Source organism: Balaenoptera borealis, assembly GCF_965194805.1.
Source record: "Balaenoptera borealis genome assembly, chromosome: 7".
Lineage (NCBI taxonomy): Eukaryota > Metazoa > Chordata > Mammalia > Artiodactyla > Balaenopteridae > Balaenoptera > Balaenoptera borealis.
The window spans coordinates 117522347-117538632 of NC_138864.1; the positions used below are offsets into that span (position 1 = coordinate 117522347).

At 39.0% G+C, this 16286-nt stretch overlaps 1 protein-coding gene across 4 annotated transcripts in view; it reads left to right on the plus strand.

Annotated features, from left to right (window-relative positions):
* Window positions 1-14732, plus strand: part of WEE2 (WEE2 oocyte meiosis inhibiting kinase) — a 28332-nt gene extending 13600 nt beyond the window's left edge. For all 4 annotated transcript variants that reach the window (XM_082400325.1, XM_082400322.1, XM_082400324.1 and 1 more), the window contains 7 exons: window positions 1384-1505; window positions 6630-6776; window positions 7441-7548; window positions 7681-7766; window positions 8532-8702; window positions 10351-10493; window positions 12129-14732. In XM_082400325.1, coding sequence (XP_082256451.1) covers window positions 1384-1505; window positions 6630-6776; window positions 7441-7548; window positions 7681-7766; window positions 8532-8702; window positions 10351-10493; window positions 12129-12285 — 934 coding nt within the window. In that variant the 3' untranslated portion in view covers window positions 12286-14732. The remainder of the gene's footprint in view (window positions 1-1383; window positions 1506-6629; window positions 6777-7440; window positions 7549-7680; window positions 7767-8531; window positions 8703-10350; window positions 10494-12128) is intronic.
* Window positions 14733-16286: the final 1554 nt, after the last annotated feature.

Below are 16286 nucleotides of genomic sequence, written 5' to 3' on the forward strand. Positions count from 1 at the left end.
TTTTGTTTTTTGTAGTTCTCCTGGCTTTTACTACTGGTCTTACTGTTTTTTTTAACGAATAGATTTATGGAATGATCTTCTGGTGCCTGTTTAGTTCATCAGAAATATTACCAAGTTATTGTTAACTCACTGGTTATCTCTACTTTGCATTAATAATAAATTCAATAGTCAAGTTTCAAAGTGTCCTTCCTTGTAAGCAAGGAAAAACTAACAAAAATTTAAATTTCATTCCCAGAACTAAATGTTCAAAAGTTCTTCCTTTCCACAAGGAAAACAAATATTTTCAGATTCAGCCATTGCTTTTTATGAACTCTGGGGAATATAATACTAAAATGCTGAATCTGACATCAGTCTTTGGAATTCTTCATTTGAATAATGAAATTGATCAAGTACTATATTTTGCTTCTTTTGTGTTGGATTTCCTATTGCATAATGAATATCTGCCCCCAAGATTGTCCCTGTGACTACATCATACTGGCTGAGTTTAATATTGACTATAATGATTGTTTAGCCTTCATAGGGAAGGTAGAGGGCCCATCACAATATCCACAATCAAGTCCATTTCTTCTTAAGCCCCCATCACAATATCCACAATCAAGTCCATTTCTTCTTAAGCCCATCAGGGTTTTTAGATTGTGATACAGTGTAAATAAGAATCAAAGCCAGTCTGGGCTTCCCTGGTGGCGCAGTGGTTAAGAATCTGCCTGCCAATGCAGGGACATGGGTTCAAGCCCTGGCCTGGGAAGATCCCACATGCCACGGAGCAACTAAGCCCGTGCACCACAACTACTGAGCCTGAGCTCTAGAGCCCACAAGCCATAACTACTGAGCCCACGTGCCACAACTACTGAAGCCTGCGTGCCTAGAGACCGTGCTCTGTAACAAGAGAAGCCACGACAATGAGAAGCCCGTGCACTGCAACGAAGAGTAGCCCCCGCTTACCACAACTAAAGAAAGCCAGTGCACAGCAATGAACACCCAACACAGCCATAAATAAATAAATAAATAAATACATTTATTTATTTAAAAAAAAAAAAAAGCAGGTCTGCTGCTGAGGTAATAACCACCTAAGATTCCTCTCTACATATGTCATGTTCAATCAGAAAACCATGGACTTTGGTCCAGGACAACCAAGGTTCTGGTCTTAGATCTACTATCACCAGGTTGACTTTGGGTCAGTCACTTAACTTTCTAAAGCCTTAATCCTTGCCACTATATCATACTGAGGCGTTACAAACATTAAATGTGATAAAACAGTAAGCAAGCAGTGAGCACTCAGTAAATGTTCTGCCATTGTTAATAATGCCTCATAGCTTGTCTTTTAAAAACCTTTGTATGTCTATTATTTTGATTCAATTTTCTCAGTGCTTTTCCATCTCTTAGGAATTTGGCTATGCATGAAGTTTATGCTCATGCGGTGCTCGGGCATCACCCCCATGTGGTACGTTACTACTCTGCATGGGCAGAAGATGACCACATGATCATTCAGAATGAATACTGCAATGGTAAGTATGTGGTCTAATATCTGTGGAGAGGGAGATGAACTTTTAAGGCTTCAGAAAAAAATCTTTGCCTCCTTCTTGTAGTTTATGGCAGGTATATTAGAGTCATACCTAAAAGTCTGTACTACTGTTTTGTTTGGAAGCAGAGAGCTGGAGAAAATGAGTTAAGCTGGAAAGGAATTTCAGGCTTATGCTGTTATGTATTTCTTTCAAAGCTGATGCACAGCTAATACACAGAAGCTATCATCACATCCTTCACACTTTAATTAATACTTAAAGAGAAAACTTTCACCCTGGTGGTTTGAATGGTAAATCATCCTTTTACCATTTACTAGGTATTCTAAAAGATGTAAACCATAGTCCTTACGATTTTGGGGAAGGGGTGGTAAACTTATACAGCCAACTTTTGATTAATTTTGAAATGGATTCCTGTGTTTGGGGATTGTTCATGTTTCTTGCTGCTTCTTACCTTTGAGCTTTAAGTATTCTCACAAGAGTAAGGGCATGGGGTGGGGTGCTGGGACTGAAACTTGGTGACTTCAGGTATATTCTCCTAGGTCCTTCAGGACCATATATACACCGTAACCAGTAAAACCTTTTTTTTTTCTGGGCTACTTAAATTATAAAGAGTGGTCCTTTGGATTAACATATTTCTAATCCATGATTAATATTTCTAATCTGTGATTAAGGGGTGACATAACAGTAGTTGTGTATTGTTATTCTCGGAAATACATTTTCATCAAAATGTTCAGTGGTAAAGTAGAAAAGTGCTACCAGTTGAATAGAAGCTTGCCATCATTTTAGGATGCATCCATAGTTTGCAATCCATATTTTAGCCACAGTAATATTGGATAACGGCATCCCCCCCAACATATACACCCACCCTGAGCTTCTTTAATAGTACAGTGTGTCTTTGGGTAAGTTTAATGGCCACTGGATAGCCCTGAGTTTGTATGTCCAGCCTGGCTTTTGAGAACAGTGATCAGTGATAAAGCTCCATCACCGTATACATGATTGATTTTACAAGTAGGTAAGTAAATAACATTACGAGTTGCTAAAAACATAGAAAATGGTATAGAAGACATATCCTATAAAATAATGATTTGGCATTTCCCTTATTGTTTCCTTCTAGCCTGATTTTCTCATAGCCTTACCTGTGAACTTCATGAGTTTTTTTCCTTAATAAGCTCACCCCAAATCCCTTTTCCTAATAGTTTCTTTGGGATTAAAAAATGGACCCTTTCCTTATACTTGTGATTGAGATGTTGAGACTTTCTTTTCATCTTCTCTTCTTAATTTCCTCTTATCATAACCTGAGATTCCCTATTCTTTTTCTCTCTTCCCTCTCTCTATAAAGAAGATTGATTTTATTTCCATGACATTTAGCTACTAACAAAGAGAATATCAAATTAAAAAATTAATAAAGCAAAACACAACTAATTTTAACCTGCGGGCAATGTAAATTTTAACTGGGGCAATGTAGAAGTTTCAAATTTTCAAAAAGAATAAGATGAAGTGATCTATTACAAATCATCTTCTAATTCTTTTCAACATTTGAATACCTTCTATAGGCTCGACACTGTATTAAGCTCTAGGGTGAGAAATACTGTAGAGTGAGATAAGGTAAGTAAGTCCTTATCTTCAAGGAGCTTCATTCCATCTGCTCTGTTAAAATGAATACAAAAGAGACGATCTGATGCAAAGCCATATGGTACAACTGTGGATACAAAGCGTTCGGAGAGGATGAATGTGAGCAAGAGGCAGTGTGGTGGGATGCGCCTGGGCTTTAAAGTCAGGCAGACCTGGGTTCAAAATCCAGCTCTGTCACATAGTAGTTGTAGGACCACTGGGATGTCATTTAATCTCACTGAGTAAAGAGACAGTAATATTTACTTAAGGGGGTAGTTTGCAAATTGGCAACAATATATGTCAAATGCTAGCACAATATCAAGTCTCAATACATAGTAAGAACTTGATAATACTTGTCATTAGCATATCCGGAGAAAATCTCATAAAGGAGGTAAGACTTGAATGAGACCTTGCAGAAGGATTACTAGAGTTTAGGCAAGGAGAGGGAAGACCACCCAGTTAGGGGAACAGCAGGCCGGCTAGGAGCACCGGGGCTGGGAACGGGGCTGGCCTAGCAGACGGTAAGGAGACGAACAGGCCTGAGGTGACCCTACAGGAGGAAATAAGATCAGCAAGGTAAAGGGTGGGAAGACTGCAGTGGGCCGTGAAAGCCAGGCAGTGGGTCTGACTAGATGGGATAGATTACGGGGAATCATTGTTTGTTCATCATGGAAGTTCACTAACTTCACTCAACACTTGCCAATTAAAATGGGACTGTGATTTAGCAAAATGTAATTCACATACATTGAACCTTTCAAATGTGAACTGATCACGGAAAATAAAGCATGCCCTTATACCTTGTTTGTAGTTAAGGATAATCCATGTTGAGACTTTGCCTGATGGCTCTAAGTAAAGGATAATAAGCCCAAAGTATGTGTAAAGTAGCAGAGTAGTCAGTGCCTCATTCCTTCCACTCCCTCCCCACAGCATCCTCTCCCTCTTTCTCACCTCTTCATCCTTATGCCCTGTTTCCCCATGCCCACCCTTACCCCTCACCCTTAGCCTCTCATAGCAGGCCGGCTGGAACATGTACTGTTATGGCTTTAACTCTGATTATAAGTTAGATGATTTTGATAACTTAGATTTTAACTATTAGAGGCTAACAGTTATCTGATTTCCCCTCCTGTCCCTCCTGAACCCTGAACTAATCAAAAGTTCCCTCCTTCTCTGCCACCCTAGCCAAGATCCCCTACAAGCCACCCCTGGGCCAGCCTCAGAAATCTGAAGGTTTTCCGGTAGCAGGCTGATTCTGCAACAACCAGTATTCTAACTGATTCAGGACTGGATGATTAATCTCTCCCTAAAGGCAGTATTTTCTTTTGACGTCTCTGTCACAGAACTTTTACAGGGCATGTTCCCCTAGAATGGTGGTTCTCATACTTGCTCAAGTGATGTGACATCCAGAAGTGTGTCTTCTGTGGAACACCATGAATACTGGTTATATTTTTCCACCAAATAAGGAACAACTTTACCAGCAGAAAAATATGCTTTGTGCTGTTGGTAGCAACATAAAATCAAGATTGTGAGAATACAAATATATGAACATAATATCCTGTTGAATTGTTGGTCTACTTTTTGCATTTCATTGTTGGAAGGCATTTGCTATTTATTTGTTTCGGTATCTGTTAGGGCTCGCGAGCAGACAGGAAAACGTGGATATTTTTTTCTTAAGTTTTTTTTTTTTTCCGGCCAAGTAGGGCGAGTATCTTTATTTTATCTAAAGGAAGGAATTCAGCAACTCATCTCACAAAGGTGATTTGAAAAGAGCTGCCAGGAGCTGGCTTGCTTCCTCCTAGGGCGCCATGCTGGCAGGAGCCAGCTCCAGTGGGGGTACCTTGGGTTACAGAGCTAAGGCTCCAGGGCAGCTGGGTGAGATTAGGAGGGATTAAGTTTACAGTTCATTCAGTATTGCTATGTCTATAAACACATACTTCCTTGTTAGTACTATTTAGTAAAGAACAGTTAACTATGCTCTTCTATAAGAGTGTGTGGACAATCGCTTTAGCTCTAGCAAAATAAGGATATTCTAATACAGTCGTATAAATGAGTACTTTCCAGTAACTTCTACTCTTCTAATGACCTCTTGGCTATCTTTAATATTACCTATACAGATTCTAAGTAACTACAAGTGCTGCTAGTACTGGTCTAGTTACCCTTACTACATATCTGTAGCTCTTCAGGGGATTAGAAATACCTCTGCTTATAATCGAAAGGAACATATTAAGTGGATCCTAAGTAACCTAGGATGCTTCTTTCTTTCCATACCTTTCATAGGGTCCTTGACTCAGCCTTTCTTTTCCCTCTGTTGCCAGAATAGACATTCAGTTCAGAAAATACTTATTACGTGCCAGACCTTGGCACAGTGAACATGAATGAGCTGTGGGCCCTGTCCTAAAGGAACACTCGGGCTAGTGGGGACCCGGGGGCTTTGTCGCAGCTCATAACCTTTTCCGCAAACTTAGTATTGAGGTGACTGCATTTTTAACAAGCACACGCACTCTTTCTTTACTTATTCTTCCTTTTTAATTAATGTCTTTGACAGTCCATAAGTTCTTTCCTAAGAAGACTCCCAGGGGGAAAAAAAATAACCTTTACTTTAGCCCTTTTTGTGTTTCTGAAAGGGGCTGAATTCTCCTTTCTGAACTTATTTTAACATGGCAGCTCAAGCTTTAAATTCAGTTTTACGTAGGATACTTTAAAATATCAATTTCCTTAAAAGTATAGTTACCATCTCAGATCCTCCTGTTCTGATACACACTTGGAGGGTGGAGCTGTGGGCTTTCTAACTGACAGGGGGTCCCAGGAGTCTCTAATTTGACTGAAGAGGCTGCCAACAAATGCTAATTAATGAAACAAAGGGTTCAGAAGCATTCTAATACCTTAGGACAGGGGCATCTAAGATCAGGTAGTCAGGTGAGCTGGGGCCTTATCTTTTTATTGATAACAATGATAAATAGTTGATATACAAACACGGTGGCTCAAATAGGGTTTAGGTGTATATGGAGGTTTTATATTTTCCTTGGGTCAGCAATCATTACATGTTCTTATTTCATGATATATATTTTAATGGAATGAAACTTGAAGTCAATTACATTAAAATTACTAATGGCCTATAATTACTAGCTTGATACCAACATGGAATTATTCATCAACACCATAGTAGCTACATGACTAGGCCTGATTGGCCTTCTGGTTAATAGCTAGGTAAAACTTTTAAAATGTTAGTTGGGGCATACTCAAAGCAATAGGGCCACATCTTGGATACCTAGGATATGGCATTTTCTTTTCCTCTTTAAAGGCCCTTAATTCCTCTTTCCAATATGTCTATGGTGTAGACAGGGAGCAGATATCATGTTTCAAACTGACACTGAAGCAATTTATACTTGCTGGACTGCGTTCACTCATGAGGAATTTATTGAATACGTACTATGCTTTCATTTATAAGATTCATACCTTTTCTCTCATTTTGCGGGGCTACTCTCTGTTTTTCTTTCCCAGGTGGGAGCTTGCAAGCTGCTATATCTGAAAACGCAAAGTCTGGCAATCATTTCCAAGAGTGCAAACTCAAAGACATCCTTCTACAGATTTCCCTTGGGCTTAAGTACATCCACAGCTCTGGCATGGTGCACCTGGACATCAAACCTAGTCAGTACAGCTCTCCTCTGTTCCTCTGGCCGTATTGAGTTCTTTCCCCACTGTTGTCAGAATCTGTGCGTGCCTATCAAGTGTCAAAGATGCTGTTTGCTGGCAGAATCCCTTTCATCAGTTCCCCTTTCCCCCTCCCCTGCCCAAATTTCAGTTAAAGAGCTTTAACCATTTCCCCCCTGGGCCTAGAGGACAGAGAGTAAAGACTCCCAGATAGTGAAGCAAAAATATGAAGTGTTTAATTTACCGCATAGATAAGTGACAGCATATTGGCTGCATCCTGACTTTTTACAGCTAGTGCTCTACTCTTTCTAACTCAGCCCTGATCGAAGTGAGCAGAAATGAATGGTTTAGGCACTCATTAATGTGAAATGCGAGGAAATGTTGTGACTATTTTGTGGTTTTGATAATTTCTTTGTTTTGAGGCCACCAGCCTCTTCAGAGGATGGAGCATGTTTGAGGTTTAAGTTTCACTGAAATAGGTATTATCAGTCACTCAGCTGTTCAGAAGTAGTGTGAGAGATTCCATGGAAGAAAGGAAACCTTGGTAGTCTTGTTACATGCACACAGAAAAGGAGGGTGACTGAAATGTTATTTACAGAAAAGAATCTCGGGTGAAAAAGCTTAGGATTCATTACTTAATGACAATTCTGTATTTTTTCAGGTAACATCTTCATATGTCATAAGATGCAAAGTGACTCTCCAGTAGTCCCAGAAGAGATTGAAAATGAAGCTGATTGGTTTCTCTCTGCCAATGTGATGTATAAAATTGGTGAGTCTGTCTTGTAACCTGGTTGGTATAATATTATCCTATAAAATTTATGCTGACGACTCTACTCCGTTTATTCCAGTTTTAAGAAAGACATGCTTTTAAAGAACTCTACTTCTTTTTTTCTTTTTCTAGGTGACTTGGGTCATGTGACATCAATAAGCAAGCCCAAAGTGGAAGAGGGAGATAGTCGCTTCCTGGCTAATGAGATTTTGCAAGAGGTATAGATTAGGGAAACGGAGGGTATTTTATAATCCATTGAACATTTTGAGTCTCAAATGAACGTTGACAGTGCAAGAAATGAAAAGTATATATTTATAATTTAAATTTATATTATCCTTTTTCTATCCAGAATGGAGACCAAAGATAGGAGAGAAACTTTTGCAAAAAAAAAAGTGTGGGGAAAGCTGGCTCAAACATGGATTAAGCAAAATTTTTACTGTTTTTCGTGAAGGTCCTTTACTGTTTCTAATACTTCTTAGAATTATTAAATTTACGGATTTCCTAGTAGGAAGGAAGCCGTTATTGGTCGAACCCATCTTCATCATGCTACTATCCTTTTGATAGCACCTCCAGCTTTGGTCATTGGAATGACCTTCAGTTATTGCTCACCTTCTAAGATGTCTGTGAGTCTGGCCTAGGAAGGATATAACTTTCTACAGGATAATAATCAGGGGGGAAAAAGAGGAGTCTTTCCTATCTGTGATCAGCCAATCTATGCTTCAAGCCTCTTTGAGCCTGAGAGAACAAAATGGCGCTGAGATTCTGCCTCAGACTCTTTGGGGCAGGGCAGTGCTAATCAAGTGGATTTGTGCTCTGTCCTGTCTTCCCTAGAGATAGACCACTAACCACAGCAGATATGACCTTGCCCACTGCTTCTGTTTAAGTTCACGTGCATTCAAATGAATCTCTCTTACCAGTTGTGTTTTAGTCTAGACTCACTTCACTTGGCGAACTAACTGGCCTTCGTGTCTTCTGTTTTGAAGAATTATCAGCACCTTCCTAAAGCAGACATATTTGCCTTGGGATTGACCGTTGCACTGGCTGCGGGAGCAGAGTCATTACCTACCAATGGTGCTGCGTGGCATCACATCCGAGAGGGGAACCTTCCAGACATGCCTCAGGAGCTCTCCAGAGAATTTCACCAACTACTCAAGGTGGTTTCTCTAATGAAATGAAGAGAGGATAGAAATGTCTGTTTTTTAAAAAATGTAATGGTAAATAGGTGGGAAAAGGGAAATGGTGGTGCCATTGACAGAAGGGAAAGGAAACATGACTAGGAAGCCCAGAAAAAACAGGACAGACTGAAAGGTTCTCTAGGAAACTTAGAGCATATCATGAAAACCTTTTGTTATAGTTTAAAAATCCTATTGTATTTTTCATTTACCCTTCCTAATAACCCTGTGAGGTGGGCAGATGAGGAAACCAAGACTCAGAGCAGCTCCTTGACTTGTATTTCACTTTCAATAATTGATTAACTCCAAAATCAAACCTGCTCTTAGGCTCCTATTTCAGGGTTTTAACTACAGTCAATGGTAACAGTGATATTACTCAAAAAATTGAATTTTGCGTGTATAGAGGAAACATAAGTTACTTTATTGATGGATAACTGACAATCCCCCCAGTTATTTGAGCAGAAGAAAGGCATAATGTTAATTTAGGAATCTGTGTTCTTTGTCCTTAATGATACCTGAGTATGTGAAGGGACAAGGAAAGGAAGGTATTATGTTGAAACAAAGAGAGGTACAAAAATACCTACACTGTCAAGAAGCTAGAATTATACTAGAAAAGCAATGTATATGTAAGACTTACTTCATGGCTTAAGGAACAGGATTGGTTAGAATCCCTAAAATAGCCTTAGAAATATCTACTCTCTTGGAGATTAAATTTGAGTTTCACAGTTTACCTGAACACTTCAAATTTAGTTCCAAACTTGTCCTTCCTCACTTCTGCTTTCCTGAAAGAAGGCAAACCTTTCCTCACAGTGGTCTTCTGTTCATAGTCTAATCACCTATTTCTATGTGTAAATTGATCTTAGATTTAGTTGATTCTGAGTACCTCAATGCTGTCCCTGTGCTAGGTAATACTCATATGTTAATTCATTTAATTCTCACAATAGTCCAGAAGGTGAATATCGCTATCCTAAATATAGGAAAGGGAGACTGAGTTTCAGCAAAGGTACGTGACTTGCTCAAGGCTACATAATAAGTGGTGGAGCTGGCTCTGAACGTTGCTCCCCAAATGGAAGGGTCAGTGTTTTCTTCATTATTCGACACTACTAATTTCCGTATATTAGGTATTTTCTACTGTATTCCAGTCATTATAGGCTATACACATCCTCTATCTGAAGATAAATGCTGTAGGAATACTGTCATGGTGGGATATCCTTAATTAATTTTAAGTGAAAAATGAGCACATTATGGTAGAAAGTGAGCTGAACTAGGAGTTGGGTAACCCGAGTTTTAGTCTTGGTCCTGTCAATAACTTAGACAAGCCACTTTTTGTCTCAGGACCTCAGTTTCTTCCTGTTTAAAATTAAGGCAGTTAAGCTGGTTCATCATTCATCCAGCTCTAAAATATGATACTTAAGGACAACTCAAAGGTATGGATGACTGATGCTACCAGATAAGGATGATATTCCTGTCCCAGGTGGAGCTAAGTTTTCATTTATTTCTTTCCTTTGCACAAAGGAGAAGCGAGTTTCACAAAATCCACCAGCAGAAGCTGGGTTGGAGTTGGCTTGGGTGGGGAGATTTTTCCCAACAGTGAAGTTCTATTTCCTCCTTTTTGGTCCTACCTCGTCAGAACATGATCCACCCCGATCCAGCAGAGAGACCTTCTGCAGCAGCTCTGGCCAAAAGTCGAGTTCTCTGTCCCTCCCTGGGGAAAACAGAAGAGCTTCAGCAGCAGTTGAACTTGGAAAAGTTCAAGACAGCCACACTGGAAAGGTAGATTTTGGATGCTGGAGTTGAGAAAGAATCTATTTATGTACTACTCACAGTGACATGACTGGTCTGATGTGTCTTCTCTATGGATTCGAGTGGAATCCAACAGTATGACACAGGGGCCCCTGCCCACAAGAAGGCTAGTAGCACGGGGCCCTTTGTAACAAGGGGCTGGATGCTCCATGACTAGACGGCTTGAGAGAGAAAATTCCAGTCAATGCAAATGAATACAAGGAAATACAACTGGTAAAGAAAAATTAGCAGGATTCTGAGTGGCAAGAGTTTTAAAGTAACTGGTGGATGATCACCCGATATAAGATAACCATAGTTAAAGAGGGAAGATATCTATTAGAAATCCATTAAATCTTGGGGGCAGGCAGATATTCTGTCTTGGCAAATGTTTAGAGAAAGAGGTATTTTTCCAAGCCAAAGGAAGCAGTCCTATTACTTATGCATGTAAGCTTGTATTCATGCATGCATTTATTTATTAATCTATTCCTTCATTTAACAAATTAATTAATTAGATAGGGTGGGCTTGGTATTATAAAGGTCAGGAAGTGATGTTTGAGCACGGTTCTGAAGGCATTTTAAAGTAATTATTACATACTGTGAACTGTTGAAAATATAAAAGCAGATGAAAAATGGTCCTTGTCTAGAATAAACTTAGAGGTCCAGTTTCTTTTGGATGCACAACCCATCTTAAAATGATTAGTTTGAAAAGTCCCCCAAATGATTTCTTGGCAATGAGTTGTGGAAGCTCTAACTGAGCCTTTAGTCAGGTAATCCTTGCTAATAAGCAACTCAATAATTTTTTGCTTTTTGAAATTGTCTAGACCAGGGGTTGGCATACTTTTCTGTAAGAACGAGATAGTATTTCACCCTTTGTGGGCCATATGATCTTAGCTGCAATGACTCAACTCTACTGGAGTGATGTGAAAGTGGCCATAGACCATATACAAATGAATGGGAATGGCTGAGTTCCAGTAAGACTTTATTTACAGAAACAGGTGGCAGGCCAGATTTGACCCATGGGCTGTGCTTCACAGACCCCTGGAGCTTTCATATATAGCCTCTAGAGTTGTTCTCTTATTTTTCTTTAATTTTAAAGACCATTTATGCCCCAATCAGTAGAATTCAGTAAGCCGAGCCTGCTGTGTGTTGAGGCACGTGTGTGCTAGCCATTTTTTAAGATAATCACAGGAGCTAATTTTCTATTCCGTGTATAGTTCAGGCTTGTTTCTATAAATACTGAAATCAAAAGAAAAATATATATCAGTTTTTTTTCACTTTATAGAAAATTTTTAATTTAATTTTTTAAAAACATCTTTATTGGAGTATAATTGCTTTACAATGGTGTGTTAGTTTCTGCTTTATAACAAAGTGAATCAGCTATACATATACATATATCCCCGTATCTCCTCCCTCTTGCATCTCCCTCCCATCCTCCCTATCCCACCCCTCTAGGTGGTCACAAAGCACCGAGCTGATCTCCCCGTGCTATGTGGCTGCTTCCCACTAGCTATCGATTTTACATTTGGTAGTGTATGTATGTCCATGCCACATCTATATCAGTTTTGATCATAAATATTATCTCTAATTTAGGACCAAGTAACGTACATTTTTCCTCTTTAATTCCAGGGAACTGAAAGAAGCCCAGCAGGCCCAGTCCCCCAAGGAATGCCACAGTGTCCCTGGGGTCTCTGGGACCCCCACGGGATCAAGAAGCACCAAACGCCTGGTGGGAGGAAAGAGTGCCAAGTCTTCAAGCTTCACCTGGGGACAGTCTTCCCCATAAGAACTCCTTTCACACCAACTCACCTTTTATCCCCAAAATAGATACCAACTGTGTCAACCTTTCTCTTGTAAAGGGAGAAACTAATGGACTTGGGTGCCCAAAGATTTCAAAAGCCACTCCTAATTTAGCATTTTCAGCCAAGATCCTACAGCTATCAAGACTTCCTAGCAGCAATGGTCGTAGGTGCTATCATTGGTAGCCATTTCTCTTCTCTCTTGCTACATTCCTAACACCACCTGTCGACAGTTCATTCACTTCTCAGATGTGTTGATGCACAATGGGAAAGCATGGACCTCTGAACTGAAAGCAGCCCTTTGTGCAGCCTGTGGACTATGAGGCTGCCTACCTACCTATCAAGGATCCCAGGGACTCTCCGGGCGAACAGAAAGGAATTCAATTTCGTTTTCAGTTGAGGTAACAGCTTACAAGAAAGTGTGCCTGGATTTCAACAACATTTCCCAGGTTAGATGATTTTATTCCTCAAGGAGTTTTCAGCCACTTTGAGCAAGTAGTTTTCCTACTGCATTCTCTGAATGGAGCCAATCCCCTTCTCTGATATTGTATTTATTAAGTAAATGACTTCACCACCATATGAGGTGGGTAGAAATAAGACTCTACATAACTTCAAATTTCTGAGCTGGCTATTAACTTGTGGAACAAAACCACTGGGTAGAGGGTTCAAGGGAAATTTGATGTGGTTTGTTGTCCCTCAATCTATTTGCTTTGAGCCTCTTGTAACTGTTATAACTGGTTCTGATTCTCTGGCTGTCACCAATTTCTCCTTGATTTTAACAGAAGTTGGCTTTGCTTCCTGTGATTTAACTTATTTTATCCAAATCCTTTACTCTGTATATATATTTTTAAAGAAATAGAATGTTTGTAAATAAAGGTTTTTATCTTGTCCTAAGCCAAATATGAGTAAAGCACTCTTCTTTATAAATATGTAACTAACAAAGAATAAGAAATTTATGTTGGAAACCATGAGTAGATAGGAGAGAGAATTCAATAGGCTGGTACTAACAGGTCTTGGCTTTAAAGCCCAGCTTCACGGCCCTAAAAGCTAATAATGGCCAAGCTATGATACAAAATAATGTTGGTCATAAAGGCATTTGAGAACTCCTAGTTGTGTCATATTAATGACGTTAGCCTCTTCATGGCTTGTAGGCTTTTTGGCTGCCTTGTTTTCTTCTTTTCCCTTAATTTTTAAAAGCAAATTAAGAAGTTTTTAAAATTGAATAAATCATTGAACAAACCATCACGTCATTCTTCTGTTTTGGAGTAGCAATTTCTTCCATGCAATTAAGTGGGGTATAGTGCTCTGTATTGCCCATTGACATTTTAAAAAATGAGTCTTTATTTAGGTTTTTTTTTTCCCCTGAACTCTTATGTATTTTTTTTTAATTTTTATTTTTTTTTATGTTGGAGTATAGTTGATTATTCAGGTTTTAAAACTGAGTTAATTTATCTCTTGCCTCCCTGACACCAGCCATGTCCCTTGTGGTACAGTGCTGCAAGGTCAACCACACTTTGCGATTTATAAGCAGGTATATTATTAAGAGTATGCAATGTATAGCCCAGAATTCTGTGGTTACACTTTTCTTCTTAGGCATTGACAACTACTATTAGGACCTACGACCCCTTCTCTACCATGTTCCTCAAAGATTGTTCTAGGACCTGAATGGACCCGATGCCAGACTGTTGGTTTCTCTCCATTTCTCTCTGCTGGGCTCCACGGTAGCAGGAAGTCACCAAAAGAGCAGGCAGCTGCACAGACACTGAGTGTGAGAGGGACTGGATCCTCAATGGGTTCGGGATTTAATCCCTTCCATTTCAGTTGGAAGTTGACCCCTGGCCTCAGTGAGACGCTCCATCCTCAGTCATGAAGTTCTGTTTCTTAAACGTGAACACTGACGTTAAGGTGCCAACAGACAATCTTGAGTAAAAGAAATCTTATAAAGAAGTTCTACTGTGCTTTACTAAGCTCTAACACATCCAACAATTTATAGAAGCTATTTCTCTAAAGCTGTAGAAAGATGAACACTGAAGGATAAATGTCAACATTTCAGCCTGAACAGTTAGGTATCTTAAAAATCTCTGTATGAACCATACTGTCAATCTTGAATTGCATAAAAACTGTCAGGTTGATTTTTTTAAAAAATTTAACAAAATGCAAATCAAAACTACAATGAGGTATCACCTCACACCAGTTAGAATGGGCATCATCAGAAAATCTACAAACAACAAATGCTGGAGAGGGTGTGGAGAAAAGGGAACCCTCTTGCACTGTTGGTAGGAATGTAAATTGATACAGCCACTATGGAGAACAGTATGGAGGTTCCTTAAAAAACTAAAAATAGAACTATCATACAAACCAGCAATCCCACTACTGGGCATATACCCAGAGAAAACCATAACTCAAAAAGACACATGCATCCCAATGTGCATTGTAGCACTATTTACAATAGCCAGGTCATGGAAGCAACCTAGATGTGTATAAAATGGATAACTAATAAGAACCTGCTGTATAAAAAAATAAAATAAAATTCAAAAATTCAAAAAGAAATTAACAAAAAAATAGCCATAGTAACTATGGAGTATTGTTAAAATTGCTTTTGAATCAATGTAAAACATGATAGTAATCAGTTTAAGTAATAAGTGCTGTAATTTTCTAATAGTTATGAGGCTTGAGGAAAAACTGATTTAAAAGCAAAGTGAAAACTTGATTAAAGTGTCTAAAAAATGTTATTCTACAGCACTGAAATTGTCCAAAGCTTCCTATCTGTGAGAAAGCATTGCCAACCCTGGTCTCTACCACTTGATGCCTATAGCTGAGATTTTTTTTAATTTAGGGGGGGAAAAAAGGCAAGGCCAGTGCTTGCTTTGGCAGCACATATACTAAAATTGGAGCGATACAGAGAAGATTAGCATGGCCCCTGCGCAAGGATGACACGCAAATTCGTGAAGCGTTCCATATTTTTAGCAAATATGCTTTCACAGCATACCTTGTGTATATGTAAAGATAAGTATTTAATTCTTACTGTTCACTTTTCACTGACAAAGGAAAAAAAGTGAAAACTACAGAAACTGTGGTAGAACCTTACATGCTGTTCTGGTCCTAGTTGTACCCACCTTCGGCCAGTCACATAGCTACTCAAGAAATCTTCCCAACAGAGTACAACAGTATGAGAATCTGAAATCACTTCCAATATCCCCTACTAGATATTGACTATTATATCAAGTAGTAAATGATAAAACTTTTAATTGGCAATTAGTATAACCGTGGATGACTTCTGATTTTGTTTTTAATTCTGTGGATTGTGTTTAAACAATTCCAAAGTATGTTCCTGATTTTGAGATACTAAGTGGTATTGCACAGTTGTCACTTTATTGAATGTGTACAACAGTTCCATGAAGTTTATAATGCACACCCTTGTATAGCTTCAGGTGTTAGAATTAAAACTGATCTGTTATCATAAGGAAAAAAAAAAAAGGCAAGGCCAAAGATAACTTTGTGGACTTGAGCATATATGATAGACATGTCTCTTTCTCAGCTAGCTTTGCAAAGGATGAAAACCCTGAATTATTCCACTGTTGCCAGGGGTAACTGTAACTGATTAAAGCCATGATGCTTTCACCCCTTCTCAGCATTGGGAAGGTACTTTCTGGGTCCATGGATGAACTACAGAAAGTTTATGATTATGTTAGAGTGTGTGCAGGTATATGCACACCATGAAGAGGTTTCAGGAATTCCTCACCAAAATGAAAATTGTAAATTCTTGTAAAAGTGGTATGTTTAATTAAAAAATACATTTCAGCTACTCTTCTAGATTCTTTTTTTTTTTTTGAAATTTTCTAATTCCAGGCCTATTTGAGTATCCTTCTAGGTTCTATTTCTCTGTTCTGGCCTGTGGTCTGTTCTTGTTTAAAGCATAATTGCCAACTGGATATTCACAACAAGGTCCCTATTCACTAAGAGCTCACAATCAATGGGGAAGAGGAGG